Below are 13,296 nucleotides of genomic sequence, written 5' to 3'. Positions count from 1 at the left end.
AAAAAAAAAAAAAAAAAAAAAAAAAAAAAAAAACTTTGAGATAGGTGGGTGGCTCCAACCCTCGACCAGGGGCCGCGCCGATCTACTGGAGGGGTGGTTTCCAAGGGTTGTATCTCCCCCTTCTCTGCAATTATGGCTAAAGTCATTCCCAGTGGGTACTGGGAAGCCTCACGTTTCTCTGATGTCTGAGACCCTTCAGTGGCTATTCCCAGTTCCTCATTGCTCTCCTCCCCGCAGCCACTACTGAAGTTTAATTCGGCTTCCTGACCCTCTCTACCTCTCAAATGTCTCCTCCAGATTCTGACACTGCCACACTTATTTGCTCCTCATCCTCTCCCCTTCCCTTGTCCCTCTCTCCTTCCATCTCCCACAATCATTCTGTTCACCCCTCAATGCAGGACTGAAGCATCCACCCACTGTTCTTCCTTCCTTCTATGCTCAATATGGTCTATAGTTTGTATCATAGGCATTATGAGCTTTTGGGTTAGTATCCACTTATTAGTGAGTATATACCATGTGTGTTCTTTTGTGTCTGGGTTCCCTCACTCTGGATGATATTTTCTAGTTCCATCCATTTGCCTGCGATTAAAAATGGTGATTTTTTTTTTTGTATTTTTTTAACCCAAATAAATCTGGAAATTTAGCAAGATGTCCCTGTTATTCATCAGTGTCAATGGAAGCACTTATGAAAGTTCAGAAAGTGTCATAAATTAGATTGAGAGAATAAGAAAAGTAGCTAATGAAAAATCGAAAGAACCAGAGAAAAATTGAGAGAAACACAGGGAAAATGTGTTGTATTCTATTCATTACTCAAGACAGTTATTTTTTTAAATAAATAAGTTTATTTTCAGTTGCAAACTGAAAGTGTCTACTAGTACCTATTTCAGGCTCCTTCTTTGCTATTGAGCCAAAGCCAGAAATGAGTATAGCAGAACTGTAAGAGTCTAGAACTTTATTATTTAACAGGACTCTTAGGAAGAATATTCCACTCTAATTATGTCTCTGGTATGAAAATAAGTGGCACTTCTGTCTGAGGCCCTTATTATCATTTCTGACACATCTATTACCCCTAAGTGTTACCATCTAACAAAATGTATCACTTTTTAATTCAGAATGAGTATCTATTGCATGTGTAAATTAAAAAATAGATTCTAATATTCATCCTACAACATTCAAGCATATCCCACAGCATCAATCATGTTGTTTCATAAATAGAAGAAGTGTGTGTGTGTGTGTGTGTGTGTGTGTGTGTGTGTGTTTGTGTGTGTGTCCTTGAACTACAATGTTGTTAAGAGAAAAGTGCAAGGTATATTTATTGTTTTAAACCTGGTGGCATCACATAGTGAATGCTATACTTCAAATACTCAGTAGAGGCTCAAGCCAGTAAAATCACACTGGAACTAGCTATTTCAATGGCTTTTGATTCTCAACAGCTTTTAGAAGTCACTGCTTTATAGCCTTTCCATTGGCTATTCCTTCTTCCTATTCTATAGTGCTAGCTTTTCTTTGTGTTGCTTTAAACGTTCGCATGAGTTATATAAATGTCAGATTTCTGTGATCATGGTGTTACATTTCTGGTTATAATGTATAGCCTCAAAAACGTATAACGTCTAGATCAAATGTGTTATGAGACTTGCTGTTCTCAAAATTGAAATGGTCTTGTAGACAAAAACAGGAATTGTCTTCTGGGACTCCTCCTTTAACTACATTGCTTCTTGAAAGGTTAACCCAAATGTTAATGACTTAAAACACCACTTAACTCACATTTTCTATGCCTCTAAGATCAGGGTATCAATTTCTTGGTCCCTAACACCCGAGGTGCTTACAGGTAATCTTTGAGGTACTGTCAGAAATGGTAATAATCCATGGCTCTCCTGTGGGAGATAATACTTCCAAAATTGGACGTATGTTGGCTACCAGAATTCAGCTCTGTGTATATTGATGGACCAAGAATATGTCAGCTCCTCATTGATTTGTTCAAAAACCATTCTCAGAGGGCAGAAAATTTTCTAAGGCAAGAAGTAAGAAGAGTCATAGAGAGAAAGAATGTATATGAATACAAAGTCATGGTCTTTCTTCATATTAGACTTGATAGCCCTTGTGTAATATTCTGTTCAGTTCTTGCTAAAGGGAAGTGGGTTATACAGTATGCAGATGCTAAGACTTAGACTCACAGAAGATCTATCATATTCAACAACCGGATTTTACTCTTTCATCATTTTTAAAACAATTCATTTTTTATTAAGCCACAATCATTTTTCCCAATATCAGGCTTTGTTACATTGAACATGTAACACATATCTTACTTTTCTGCTCTATTCAGTACTTACTTATGGTATTACATGTCTCACCTTTATTCTTTTCTGCATGCACACTACCCTGTAATACTTTTACTACTCTAATGTTTATTTAAACACCTACCATGTACCTAAAATTGTACTGGTGTTTTCAATTTATGAGCTGAATACATCCACAAGGCCAATTTCTAATCACTATCTATTTCTGTATAAATTAACTTATGCTTATTTTATAGTAGAACCAATATTACAAACCTTAATCTTATAATAATATTTTTATAAAAATGAATCATTGTGTAGTGTATATTTTAAGAATAATGGTGCTCACTATACATTTGTTGGAGTTTTCAGAACATTTCAAAATAAAATAGCTTTCTTAAAAATGCATTATTGCCCCTAATTTTGTTGTCCCTCTTATTTTTTTGCTTATATTATACAACTGGCTGCAATGATTTATATAGGTATTTATAATAATGGGTGAAGCTAAACATTTATAGTAGCCACATTAAAATCACCTAGATTAATATATAGCCACAACAAATGCATCCTCTCTCTCATTATTCTTGATAGATTGTGTTAAATACAAGTGTGTGTTACTATTGTTCACATTAAATATAATGGTGTATTCCTTGTGGAAATTATACTTTTCTTTTATTATCACAGACATTACAAATTAATTTTAAGACTACTAAGCACAGAGCAATAGATGAAAAACAACTGCTTTAATACTGACCAAAATTGTTCATGAGGCTCCTCCAACTCTATCAGCTTGTGCTCTGCTTCTCAGCCTAGGAAACTTGGTAGAGTTAGTCCTAGTTAAGGGAAGAAGCAAGGGGTTATCAATCAGAATGCCAAACTTACAATTTTCAGATTATAAATAAAAATAGATTTCAATTGTAATACTACAAATAGTTTAAAGTGGACTATCTTAGAAAAAAATTATCTCCTGTTCTCTAGAGGAGACAAAATTGTTACTTTGTTTTACTGTGGGTTAGAGACTGCCAGAATATTTTTGAAAATGTTTGAAGACATTATTGGCTGCTGCAGCTAGAGATAATTTCTATCTAGACTGGATGCTTTATTGCATTATGAGAGAGCTATAATTCTATAGGCTTGAAATCAAAGTAGCATAGTTTGAATATGAAATTCCACCCATAGGCTCGTATGTTTTAACGTTTAGTTCCCCATTGTGGCACTGTCTCAGGAGATTGTGGAAGCTTTAAGGGACAAGACCTGGCTAGTACTAGTGATTAGCTATTACCTCATGAATTATGGTAGTGCCCCTGATTCAGGCCAGAGTCTGTGTATTTATAGAGATATTTAACAAACCACACCTTGAGCTCTCTGCAATTTGACGAGCACCACCAGGAAAGTACATAGTGAAATAAACCCATTGTCCTCTCCCACCAAGTTTCTTCTTTTCATGTATTTGTTCTGAAGATAAAAACCTGATAATTATATGTGTAAAGAACAAAAATACTGTTAAGGCTTCTCCAGTCCAATGCACAGAACAGGCCAAAAAACCAGAAGTGCCAAGAATACCAAGATAGAAAACACTGAAGAGTAAAGAAGACACAGAGAGAATAGAAAACAACAATTAAATGTTGCTACTTTAACACTAGGCAAGTTAGAAGAATATCCAGGCAAGAATAAAATATCCTGGCAAGAGAAGGCCAAATCCCATACCACCCTTGAGCTATTTTCTAGCTATTGCTCCAGGAAGAGGCCCTAAAGAAGCAGACAAGCAGACAAGAGGGATGTTTGATTCTGTACAGCACTAACGGTGAGATAACAAGGAACATGCTTCCTAGGAATTAAAGGAGCTGTGGAGGCTATATTAGAATATAAGCTGACAGGCAAGCTTACAAAGAATCAGCATAAATAAGGTACTCACTGCTCTGATGAGTGTTTAAGTTCTGACCCCACATGGTGTTGGCATTCTGTATAAACTCCACCCCCACAGAGACCTGGCAGCAGCCAGGTATGTTCCTCCCCACAGTTTCCTGGCAATGGCCTGGCCCTACAAAAGGGGCTGCTTGCCCCCTCCTCTCTCTCTTACTCCTGCTTCTCTCCTTTGTCTCTTGCCCCTTTGCTCCCCCTCTTTCCCCATTCCCTTCAAACCTCTCTCCACATGATCATGGCTGTCCCCTATTCTCTACTCTCTCTTTCTCTATGCCTTTCTCTGCCTCTGCTACCATCTTAACTCCCCTCCCCGTGCCTTAATAAACTCTATTCTATACTATACCAGAGTCTGTCTGGTCTCTCTGGGGAAGGGATGCCTTGGCATGGGCCAGCTGAGGCATCCCCTTCCCCCACACCTCACCAGAACATATTCTTATAGCTCTTTCTTTTTCTTTCTTTCTTTCTTTCTTTCTTTCTTTCTTTCTTTCTTTACATTTTTTATTAGATGTTTTCTTTATTTACAATATCTCCTTTAACAGGTTCCCCTCCAAAAAAAAAAAGAAAAAAGAAAATTAAATTAAAAACAAAAACTAAAACTAAAACAATCCCCTGTTCCCTCCTCCCTTCTCCCTGATCACCATCCCACCCCCTCCTGCTTACTGGCCCTGGCAATTCCCCTACACTGAGGCATAGAATCTTCACAGGGCCAAGGGCATCTCCTCCCATTGATGACCGACTTGGCTATCCTCTGCTATATGCATGCTGCTGGAGCCATGAGTTCTCCTATGTGTACTCTTTTGTTGGAGTTTTAGTCCATGAGAGCTCTGAAGGTATTAGTTAGTTCATATTGTTGTTCGCCCTAAGGGGCTACAAACCCTTCAGCTCCTTGGATCCTTTCTCTAGCTCCTTCATTGGGGACCCTGTACTCAGTCCATTGGATGGCTGTGAGCCTCTACTTCCGTATTAGTAGGTCACTGTCAGAGCCTCTCAGGAGACAGCTATATCAGGCTCCTGTCAGCCAGCACTTGCTGGCGTCCACAATAGTGTCTAGCTTTGATGATTGAATATGGGAAGGATTCACAGGTGGAGCAGTCTCTGAATTGTCCTTCCTTTAGTCTCTGTTCCATAGTTAGTCTCTACAATTCCTTCCCCCTTTTAAGAAGGAACGAAGTATCCACACTTTGGTCTTCCTTCTTCTTGAGTTTCTTATGATTTGTGGTTTGTACTTTGTATAATCCGATTTCTTTTTTAATGACCACAACACATGGAGAGATTAAGAAAGGTCAGACCAAGCAACAAGGTCAGTACACAAGTCTACTCAAAAGCACAGGCATTCAGAAAGATTTAGTATAATTAGATCATCAGTATTCCTCCCTTGTGGACAAGATTATCACCTTTATAAAATGTCTGTGATCTAAAAGGACTTTTAATGCCTTTCCGATCCTTTTACCAAGTAAAGATAATTTGAGTCTACACAGATCCAATAACTGGTGACATTTTGCAATCAGAGACATGGTGTCTGTTCCAAAAAAAAAAAAAAAAAATCTTGACTGTACTTAATGTTCTTAATGTTGCAATCCAACAACAGTGAGTGGGGGGTTCCTTTCCCCACATCCTCTCCAGTATTTGTTTTCATGGTCTTTTTTGGTGTTTGTTTTGTTTTTTTTAACCTTTGGTTTATGTTTGTTTTTTATTTGTTTGGGACTTTTTGCTTTGTTTTATTTTATTTTACTTTTGTTTTTGTTTTGTTTTGGATGATTTGTTTGCCACCTGTGATTGTTTGTATATGTTTGGCCCAGGGAGTAGCAGTATTAGGAGGTGTAGCCTTGTTGGAATAGGTGCATCACTGTGGGCATGGGCTTTCATACCTTAGTCCTTGTTGCCCGGAAGTCAATATTTCCTTAGCAGCCTCCAGATGAAGATGTAGAACCTTCAGCTCCTCTTGTACCATGCCTGCCATGTTCCCACCTTGATAATGGACTGAATATCTAAACCTATAAGCCAGTCTTAATTAAATGTTGTCCTTATAAGAGTTGCCTTGGTCATGGTGTCTGTTCACAGTAGTAAAACCCTAACTAAGACACCATCTCACTTGAGTTAATTTAAATCTCAAAATCATTTTGATTTTGTTGTGGAGATATGTCAGCTTGAGCTGCTGGCATCACATAGAGCTGAAGGTATGGGTTATTAAATATTTCTGGAAACACAAAGAGACTCTGTCCAGAGTTATGGGCAAAACCATAACTCATGAGTTCCTAACTAATTGCTGCTACTAGCTAGGTCTTGCCTCATAAAGCTTTCATCATCTCCCAAAACAGTGCTAAAATCAGGGAATAAAATCTTAAAACAAATGAGCATACGGGCAACCTTTCATATTCAAATTGTACTATTTGCTTCCAAGCCCATAGTCTCATAGCTATCTCATAATGCAATAAAGAATTCATTTGCAATTATTTTACTTAGCCATTTGTATGTCTTCTGTGAAGATTTCACTGTGTAGATCCAGAAACTCTTTTGTTTGATTTGCTCTTCTTTTTAGACTTCTTGATGTGTTCTGAATATTAATTCTTTATCATAAGTATAGCTTACAAATATTCTCTCACATTATATGTACTTTCTCTTCCCTAGATTATTTCTTTAGCTTACAAATCCCCCCCTTTTTTAATTTAATGAAGCCCTCTTGTCAATTCTTGGACAAGTGGAATGCTACTCAGAAAATCCTTTCCAATACTTACATCTTGTAGGGTACTTTTGTTTTTGATTCTTTAAAGTTGCTTTTGCGCAGGTAAAAGACAGCAGTAAAAGTCCATTTCATATACGAGGACACACCAGGTTTTTTGAAATCACCATTTTTTTTTTTGAGAGGTATCATTAAGTTTATTATACATGTTTATTATACATGATGATATTAAATATCATCATGAGAGTATACACAGAAGAAAGGTTATGCTAGAATTTCTGGACTTCCTATGTCAAAGTAATTAGTCTAAACTTCTTTACTTTAGCCTCAAGGGCACTCCAAAATACAGTAAAAGACAGCAAAAATATTCAGGAAGATATCATAAAACCTATATACAAACTTCCAATCATACCCTAGTACCAATACTTTCTATATTCCTACTAGGATAGCCCATTAAGGTCTACTTAATGCATGTAAACATCCAAAGTCTAAAAATCCACATTACTCTAATCAAAAACATGGTCACTCCTATCATAACAGTACTTAAGAAGAGACACAGTGACCAAGGCAAATGTTTCAAAGGTAAATATTTAGTTGGGCCTGGCTTACATTTCCACATTTTTAGTCCACTACCATCATTGCAGAAAGAATGACAGCACGCAGGCAGGCATAAAGCTGCAGAAGGAGCTGAGAGTTCTGCATCTTCAAGAGAAGGCATCCAGAAAGAGATTGTCTTCCTGTCAAGTAGTAGGAGGGGTTGTTTTGTATGGGCCAGAGCTCCAAAGACCACCACCATAGTAATTCACTTCTTTCAAAACTCTAACATCTATTCCTCAAGGCCCTCCTCCTATTAATCCCATTTCTTAGGGCCAAGCACATTCAAATCAAAAAATTGTTTTTTTACGATTTCTTCAATGCATTTAGATATGATTAGGACATGCAAAGGCTTTACCACATTGTTTACATTCATGAGATGTCTTTCCAGTATGGGATCTTTTATGTTATGGAGACTAGTGGGGCAAGGAAAGTCATTAGCACCTTGACTACATTCATAGTTTCTCGCCAACATGGCTGCCTTTATGTTTTTAGAGACAAAAACTTTGTGAAAGGCTTTTTTTCACCAGGATTACACCCATCATTCATAAGATTTCTTTCTAGTCTTTGCACTTTTATGTATTTGGAGATATCTCCTTTGTGAATAGACTTTACTACATTAACTGCATTCTTTTTATTTGTTTTTTTTTTTTATTGGTTTTTCGAGACAGGGTTTCTCTGTATAGCTCTGGCTGTCCTAGAGCTCACTTTGTAGACCAGTCTGGACTAGAACTCAGAAATCTGCCTTCCACTGGGGTGCTGGGATTACAGGTGTGCACCACCACTGCCTGGCTCATTGACTAGATTCTTAAGGTTTCTGTCCAGTATGATTTTATGTCTTTGGAGATGACTGGATTGCGCAAACACTTTACCACATTGATTACATTCATAAGGCTTCTCTCCGGTATGTGTTCTTTTATGATATTGGAGACCACTGTGACGTGAAAAGGCTTTACCACATTGATTACATTCATAAGGCTTCTCTCCAGTATGCGTTCTTTTATGACGTTGGAGATGACAAGATTGTGAAAAGGCTTTACCACATTGATTACATTTATAAGGCTTCTCTCCAGTATGTAGGCTTTTATGACTTTGGAGACTACTATGCTGTGAAAAGGCTTTACCACATTGATTATATTCATAAGGCTTCTCTCCAGTATGTGTTATTTTATGACGTTGGAGACTACTCTGCTGTGAAAAGGCTTTACCACATTGATTATATTCATAAGGCTTCTCTCCAGTATGTATTCTTTTATGATATTGGAGATGACTCTGACATGAAAAGGCTTTACCACATTGATTACATTCATAAGACTTCTCTCCAGTATATAGGCTTTTATGTCTTTGGAGATGACTGGGTATTGCAAAGGCTTTACCACATTGCTTATTTTCATATGGTTTCTCTCCACTATGACTTCTTACATGTCTTTCAAGACTTTTCAATCTTTGACATTGTTCTTCTATGTGATGATCTTCCCAATTGTATCCTATAACAGTGAGGTTCCAGTAAGTCTCCAACATCACATCTTTGTAGAGACTTGTCTGGGAAGGATCGAGCAAATTCCACTCTTCCCTAGTGAAGCTCACATGCACATCATCAAAAGTCACTGCATCTGCTCTAGGTCCTGTTGTCCTCTGCAGTCCTGGCGCTGGTCGGTTGTAGGCAGGGGGGCCGAGGGGCAGCTGTCAGGTGGTGTCAGATGTCATGGTGTCAGGGGTCGCGGGGTCAGGAGTCCTGTCCAGGATGCACTGCCGCCTATATTGCAGTTTGCAAGGTGTCTCGGGATGGCTGAGGCAGTGCGGGAACAGCTCTTTCACCTTCATCTGCAGCTTCCCAGGTGGCATGGCGGTGGAGAGGGCTGGAGGGGCCGACAGACAGACTCACGACCAACCGGAGGATGGACATGCATAGACACGGATTGATAGGCGAAAGGAGGGTCTCATCTGAGGCGGCTTCAAAATGGCTGCAGCTGGAAGTGATTACTGACCAGATGCAGGGTGATAGTGTAACAAGCCGAGACCACAACCAGGCAGCCACACTGAGGAAAGGGTCGCGTGAGGATGATGAAATCACCATTTTTTGATGATTATTTCACTTTTCCAATATGGGTTTAGGATCTAAGTAGCTATAGTGTATATGTACTCATGTTGGAGTAGTCCATGTGGTTGCATTGTCTACATGCCTGGTTTTTTTTTCTGCCATTTTCATCTTGATTTTATTATCATGACTAGAGTGTACTTTGAAATCTAACATTATTATCATTTAAGCATTGTTCTTTTGCCTAGGGGTTTTGGAAATCTGTTGCCATTTGTGGACGCATATGAATTTTAGGATATTTTTCCTATTTCTGGAAAGTATGCTATGAGGAGTTTAATTAGGGTTCCTTTATATTTGCGACTTGGTAAAATGAGAATTTTTATATGGATATGTTTATATATCAATGAACATGGGATGATTTCCCATATTCTAGTGTTTTTCTCTCTTTCTATTTTTAAACCTTTACTGTGCTCATTATAGAGAACTTTCACCTCCTTGGTGAGGTTTATTCCAATATATTTTATTTTGTTTAAGGTGTTTTATTTTGTTTTGTTTAGGGTGGTTTCAGAGGGGAAAGCAGGAAAGGGGATAACATTTGAAATATAAATAAGGAAAATACCTAATTAAAAATGAATGTGGGTGCCCTTGCATTTGGAGCACAGATTTCAGAACTCAGAGTTCATCTTGGGAGATTTCTCCTTTGATGAGTAGGAAGTGTTCTTCCTTACCTTTTTTTGATAATTTTTGGTTGAAAGTCAGTTTTATTTGATATTGGAATGGCTACTCCAGCTTGTTTCTTGGGACCATTTCCAGCCTTATACACTGAGTTAGTGTCTATCTTTCTCACTGAGGTGCATTTCCTGTATTCAGCAAAATGCTGGGTCATTTTTATGTATCAAGTCTGTTAGTTTATGTCTGTTTATGTGAATGGAGTCCATTGATGTTAAGAGATAATAAGGAAAAGTGATTGTTGCTTCCTATTATTTTTGTTGTTAGAGGTGGAATTATATTTGTCTGGCTTTCTTCTTTTGAGTGTGTTGTCAGAAGATTAATTTCTCGCTCTTTCTTTGATTATATTTTCCCTCCTTGTGTTGGTGTTTTCCAACTATTATTCTTAATAGGGCTAGATTTGTGGAAATATGTTGTGTAAATTTGGTTTGTCATGGAGTACCTTGGGTTCTCAATCTATGGTAATTGAGATTTTTGCTAGGTATAAGACCCTGGACTGGCATTTGTGTTCTTTTAGGGTCTGTTTTAACATCTGCCTAGGATCTTCTAGCCCTTATAGTCTCTGCTGAGAAGTCTGATACAATTATGATACACCTACCTTTATATGTTACTTGACCTTTTTTCCTTTACTGCTTTTAGTATTCTTTCTTTTGTGCATTTGGTGCTTCAATTATTATGTGATGGGAGGACATTATTTTCTGGTCCAGTCTATTTGGAGTTCTGTGGGCTTCTTGTATGTTCATGGGCATCTCTATTTTTAGATTAGAGAAATGTTCTCCTATAGTTTTGTTGAAGATATTTATTGACCCTTTAAGTTGGGAGTCTTCACTCTCTTCTATACCTATTATCTTTAGGTTTTGTCTTTTCGTTGTTCTGGGTTTCCTGGATATTTTGGGTTAGGAGCTTTTTGCATTTTGCATTTTCTTTGACTATTGTGTTAATGTTTTCTATGGTATCTTCTGCACCTGAGATTCTCTCTTTTATCTCTTGTATTCTCTTAGTAATGCTTGAATCTATGACTCCTGATCTCTTTCCTAGGTTCTATCTCCAGGGTTCTCTCAGCTTTTGATTTCTATATTGTTTCTATTTCCATTTTTAGACCCTGGATGGTTTTAATCAATTCCTTCACCTTTTTGGTTGTGTTGTCCTATAATTCTTTAAGGGATTTTTGTGTTTCCTCTGTAAGGGATTCTACTTGTTTACCTCTGTTTCTTTGTATTTCCTGAATGAAGTTATTCATGTCTTTCTTAAAGTCTTCTATCATTATCATGAGATGTGATATTTAATCCTAATTTTGCATTTCCTGTGTGTTGAGCTACCCAGAACTTGCTGTAGTGGGAGAACTAGGTTCTGATGATGCCACGTAACCTTGTTTTCTGTTGCACTTACCTCTTCCCAACTGGTTGTCTGCTACCTGCCCTTGCTGTTTCTGCCTGGATCCTCTCCCTCCTGTGATCCTGATTGTACCACAACTTGTCTTTGTGCTTCTGTGATTCTGGGATCCTGTGATTCTGAGATTCTGGGTGTGTCAGAGCTCCTGGGAGTCAAGCTGCCTCTCAAATCCTGAAATTCTGGTGTGACCAAGTTCCTGAGATACTGGTGTGTCCAAAGCTCCTTGGAGTCAAGATTTCTTTGGATGTTGCAGGAATGGGTGGGGACCCAGAGCCTTGGGTCTGCTCTGGGCACAGGTGCAAACTGGAAGGAACCTTTGCCTCTGGCTGGGTTCTACTTGTTTACCTGTATTCTTCTGTATTTCCTGAATGAAGTTATTTATGTCCTTCTTAAAGTCCTGGGTGTGTCAGAGCTTCTGGGAGTCAAGCTGCCTCTGGGACCCTGAGATGCTGGTGTGACCAAGCTCCTGTGATTCTGTGATTCTGTGATCCTGTGATCCTGGGAGTGTTAGAGCACCTGAGAGTGAGCTTCCTCTGGATGTTGTGGGAATGGAGAGCCCAAGGTCTGCTCCAGAGAGCAGTCCAGACTGGAAGGAACCAGTGCCACTGGTGGGGTAGAGTTCCTAGGTCCCTAGGTGTGCTGGTCCCAGTTGCTTCAGGTGGTAGGGCAGATGTTGTGTCCCCCTCATCTCTGATCCTATGATTCTGGGAGTGTTAGAACTCCTGGGAGAGGAGCTTCCTCCAGATGTTGTGGAACAGGCTGTAGAGTTCGGGTTCAAGGTCTGTTCAGGCCACTGGCCTAGACAGGAAGGATGAACTTTGTTCTTAAAGTAGGGAAGTGTGTTAACAATTTGCCTTACCAAACTGAGTAACAATATTTTTGGTCAAGAACAAGATCTTACTGTAAGGAAACAAATCTGATTTTCTTTCTGTGGTAAGAATACAGTAACTTTAAAGTATTTGTGAGTGGTGACCATAGCATATAAAGTGAGAAGTGACTTATAAACAAATTATTTGAGTGTTATGTAATGGCAAGAGTCCCAACAATAGGCCAAAGAGTCAGAGGCACACCTGCTCCCACAGTGAGGAGTCTTACCAAACCATCAAGCTATCAGCCATGACATATATGCAGAGAACTTAGTACAGCCTCAGGTCAACCCTGTGCTTGCTGCTTCAGTCTTTGATGTGTTGACTTGGCAGGTCATGTTCTGGTATCCACCATCCTTTCTGTGTATATCACAAAGGTAGACTGGAGAAGAGAATTGGCTAGGAGCCTCAGCACCTTCCTTTCTCTGTTTCTTTCCTCAGCACAATCTGTGCACTTGAGGAACTTTGGCCTAAATCTTAGCTATGAGTTCTATAGATCTCTCTCACTCTGGGCTAGGTCTTACTTTCTTGTTACTTGTACAACTCTTTCTCTTCTCCTTTCACTGTGAATATGAATGTATGGTGATCAGTTCCTCTAAAAAAAGTTTTCAACAAAGTATTGACCTTTAATAGGTAGTCCTAACTTTTATGGTTTCTTAATATGGGCTTTATATCATATGAATTGTTCAAGTTATACAAATTTAAATGGAGATATTTGGAAAAAGAACGGCCTCTTTCTTCCAAATGTTTGGCAGAACTCAGGTCTCTTTGGATGCTGAGTTGTCTACATAAAGGTTC

At 38.6% G+C, this 13,296-nt stretch overlaps 1 protein-coding gene and 1 pseudogene across 1 annotated transcript; both read right to left on the bottom strand.

The window, feature by feature from the left end:
- Positions 1-13,296, bottom strand: part of LOC116090126 — a 1,191,078-nt pseudogene that overhangs the window by 671,991 nt on the left and 505,791 nt on the right.
- Positions 8,203-9,318, bottom strand: LOC116091630 (zinc finger protein 431-like). The gene is made up of 2 exons (XM_031373198.1): positions 9,292-9,318; positions 8,203-9,156 (listed from the first exon to the last, which is right to left on the bottom strand). The coding sequence occupies exons 1-2, from the start codon at positions 9,316-9,318 to the stop codon at positions 8,239-8,241; spliced, it is 945 nt and encodes a 314-aa protein (XP_031229058.1). The 3' UTR covers positions 8,203-8,238.

This window comes from Mastomys coucha, unplaced genomic scaffold (genome assembly GCF_008632895.1).
Source record: "Mastomys coucha isolate ucsf_1 unplaced genomic scaffold, UCSF_Mcou_1 pScaffold15, whole genome shotgun sequence".
Classification (NCBI taxonomy): Eukaryota; Metazoa; Chordata; class Mammalia; order Rodentia; family Muridae; genus Mastomys; species Mastomys coucha.
The sequence above is the reverse complement of the archived record's forward strand: the minus strand, read 5'-3'. Positions and strand labels throughout refer to the sequence as shown.

Bases quoted from the DNA above. Each gene is read 5' to 3' on its own strand.
- LOC116091630 (XM_031373198.1), bottom strand. From the start codon at position 9,318: ATGCCACCTGGGAAGCTGCAGATGAAG. The intron at 9,157-9,291 runs GTGAAAGAGCTG...ACCACCTGACAG, and splicing joins CTGGGAAGCTGCAGATGAAG to CTGCCCCTCGGCCCCCCTGC.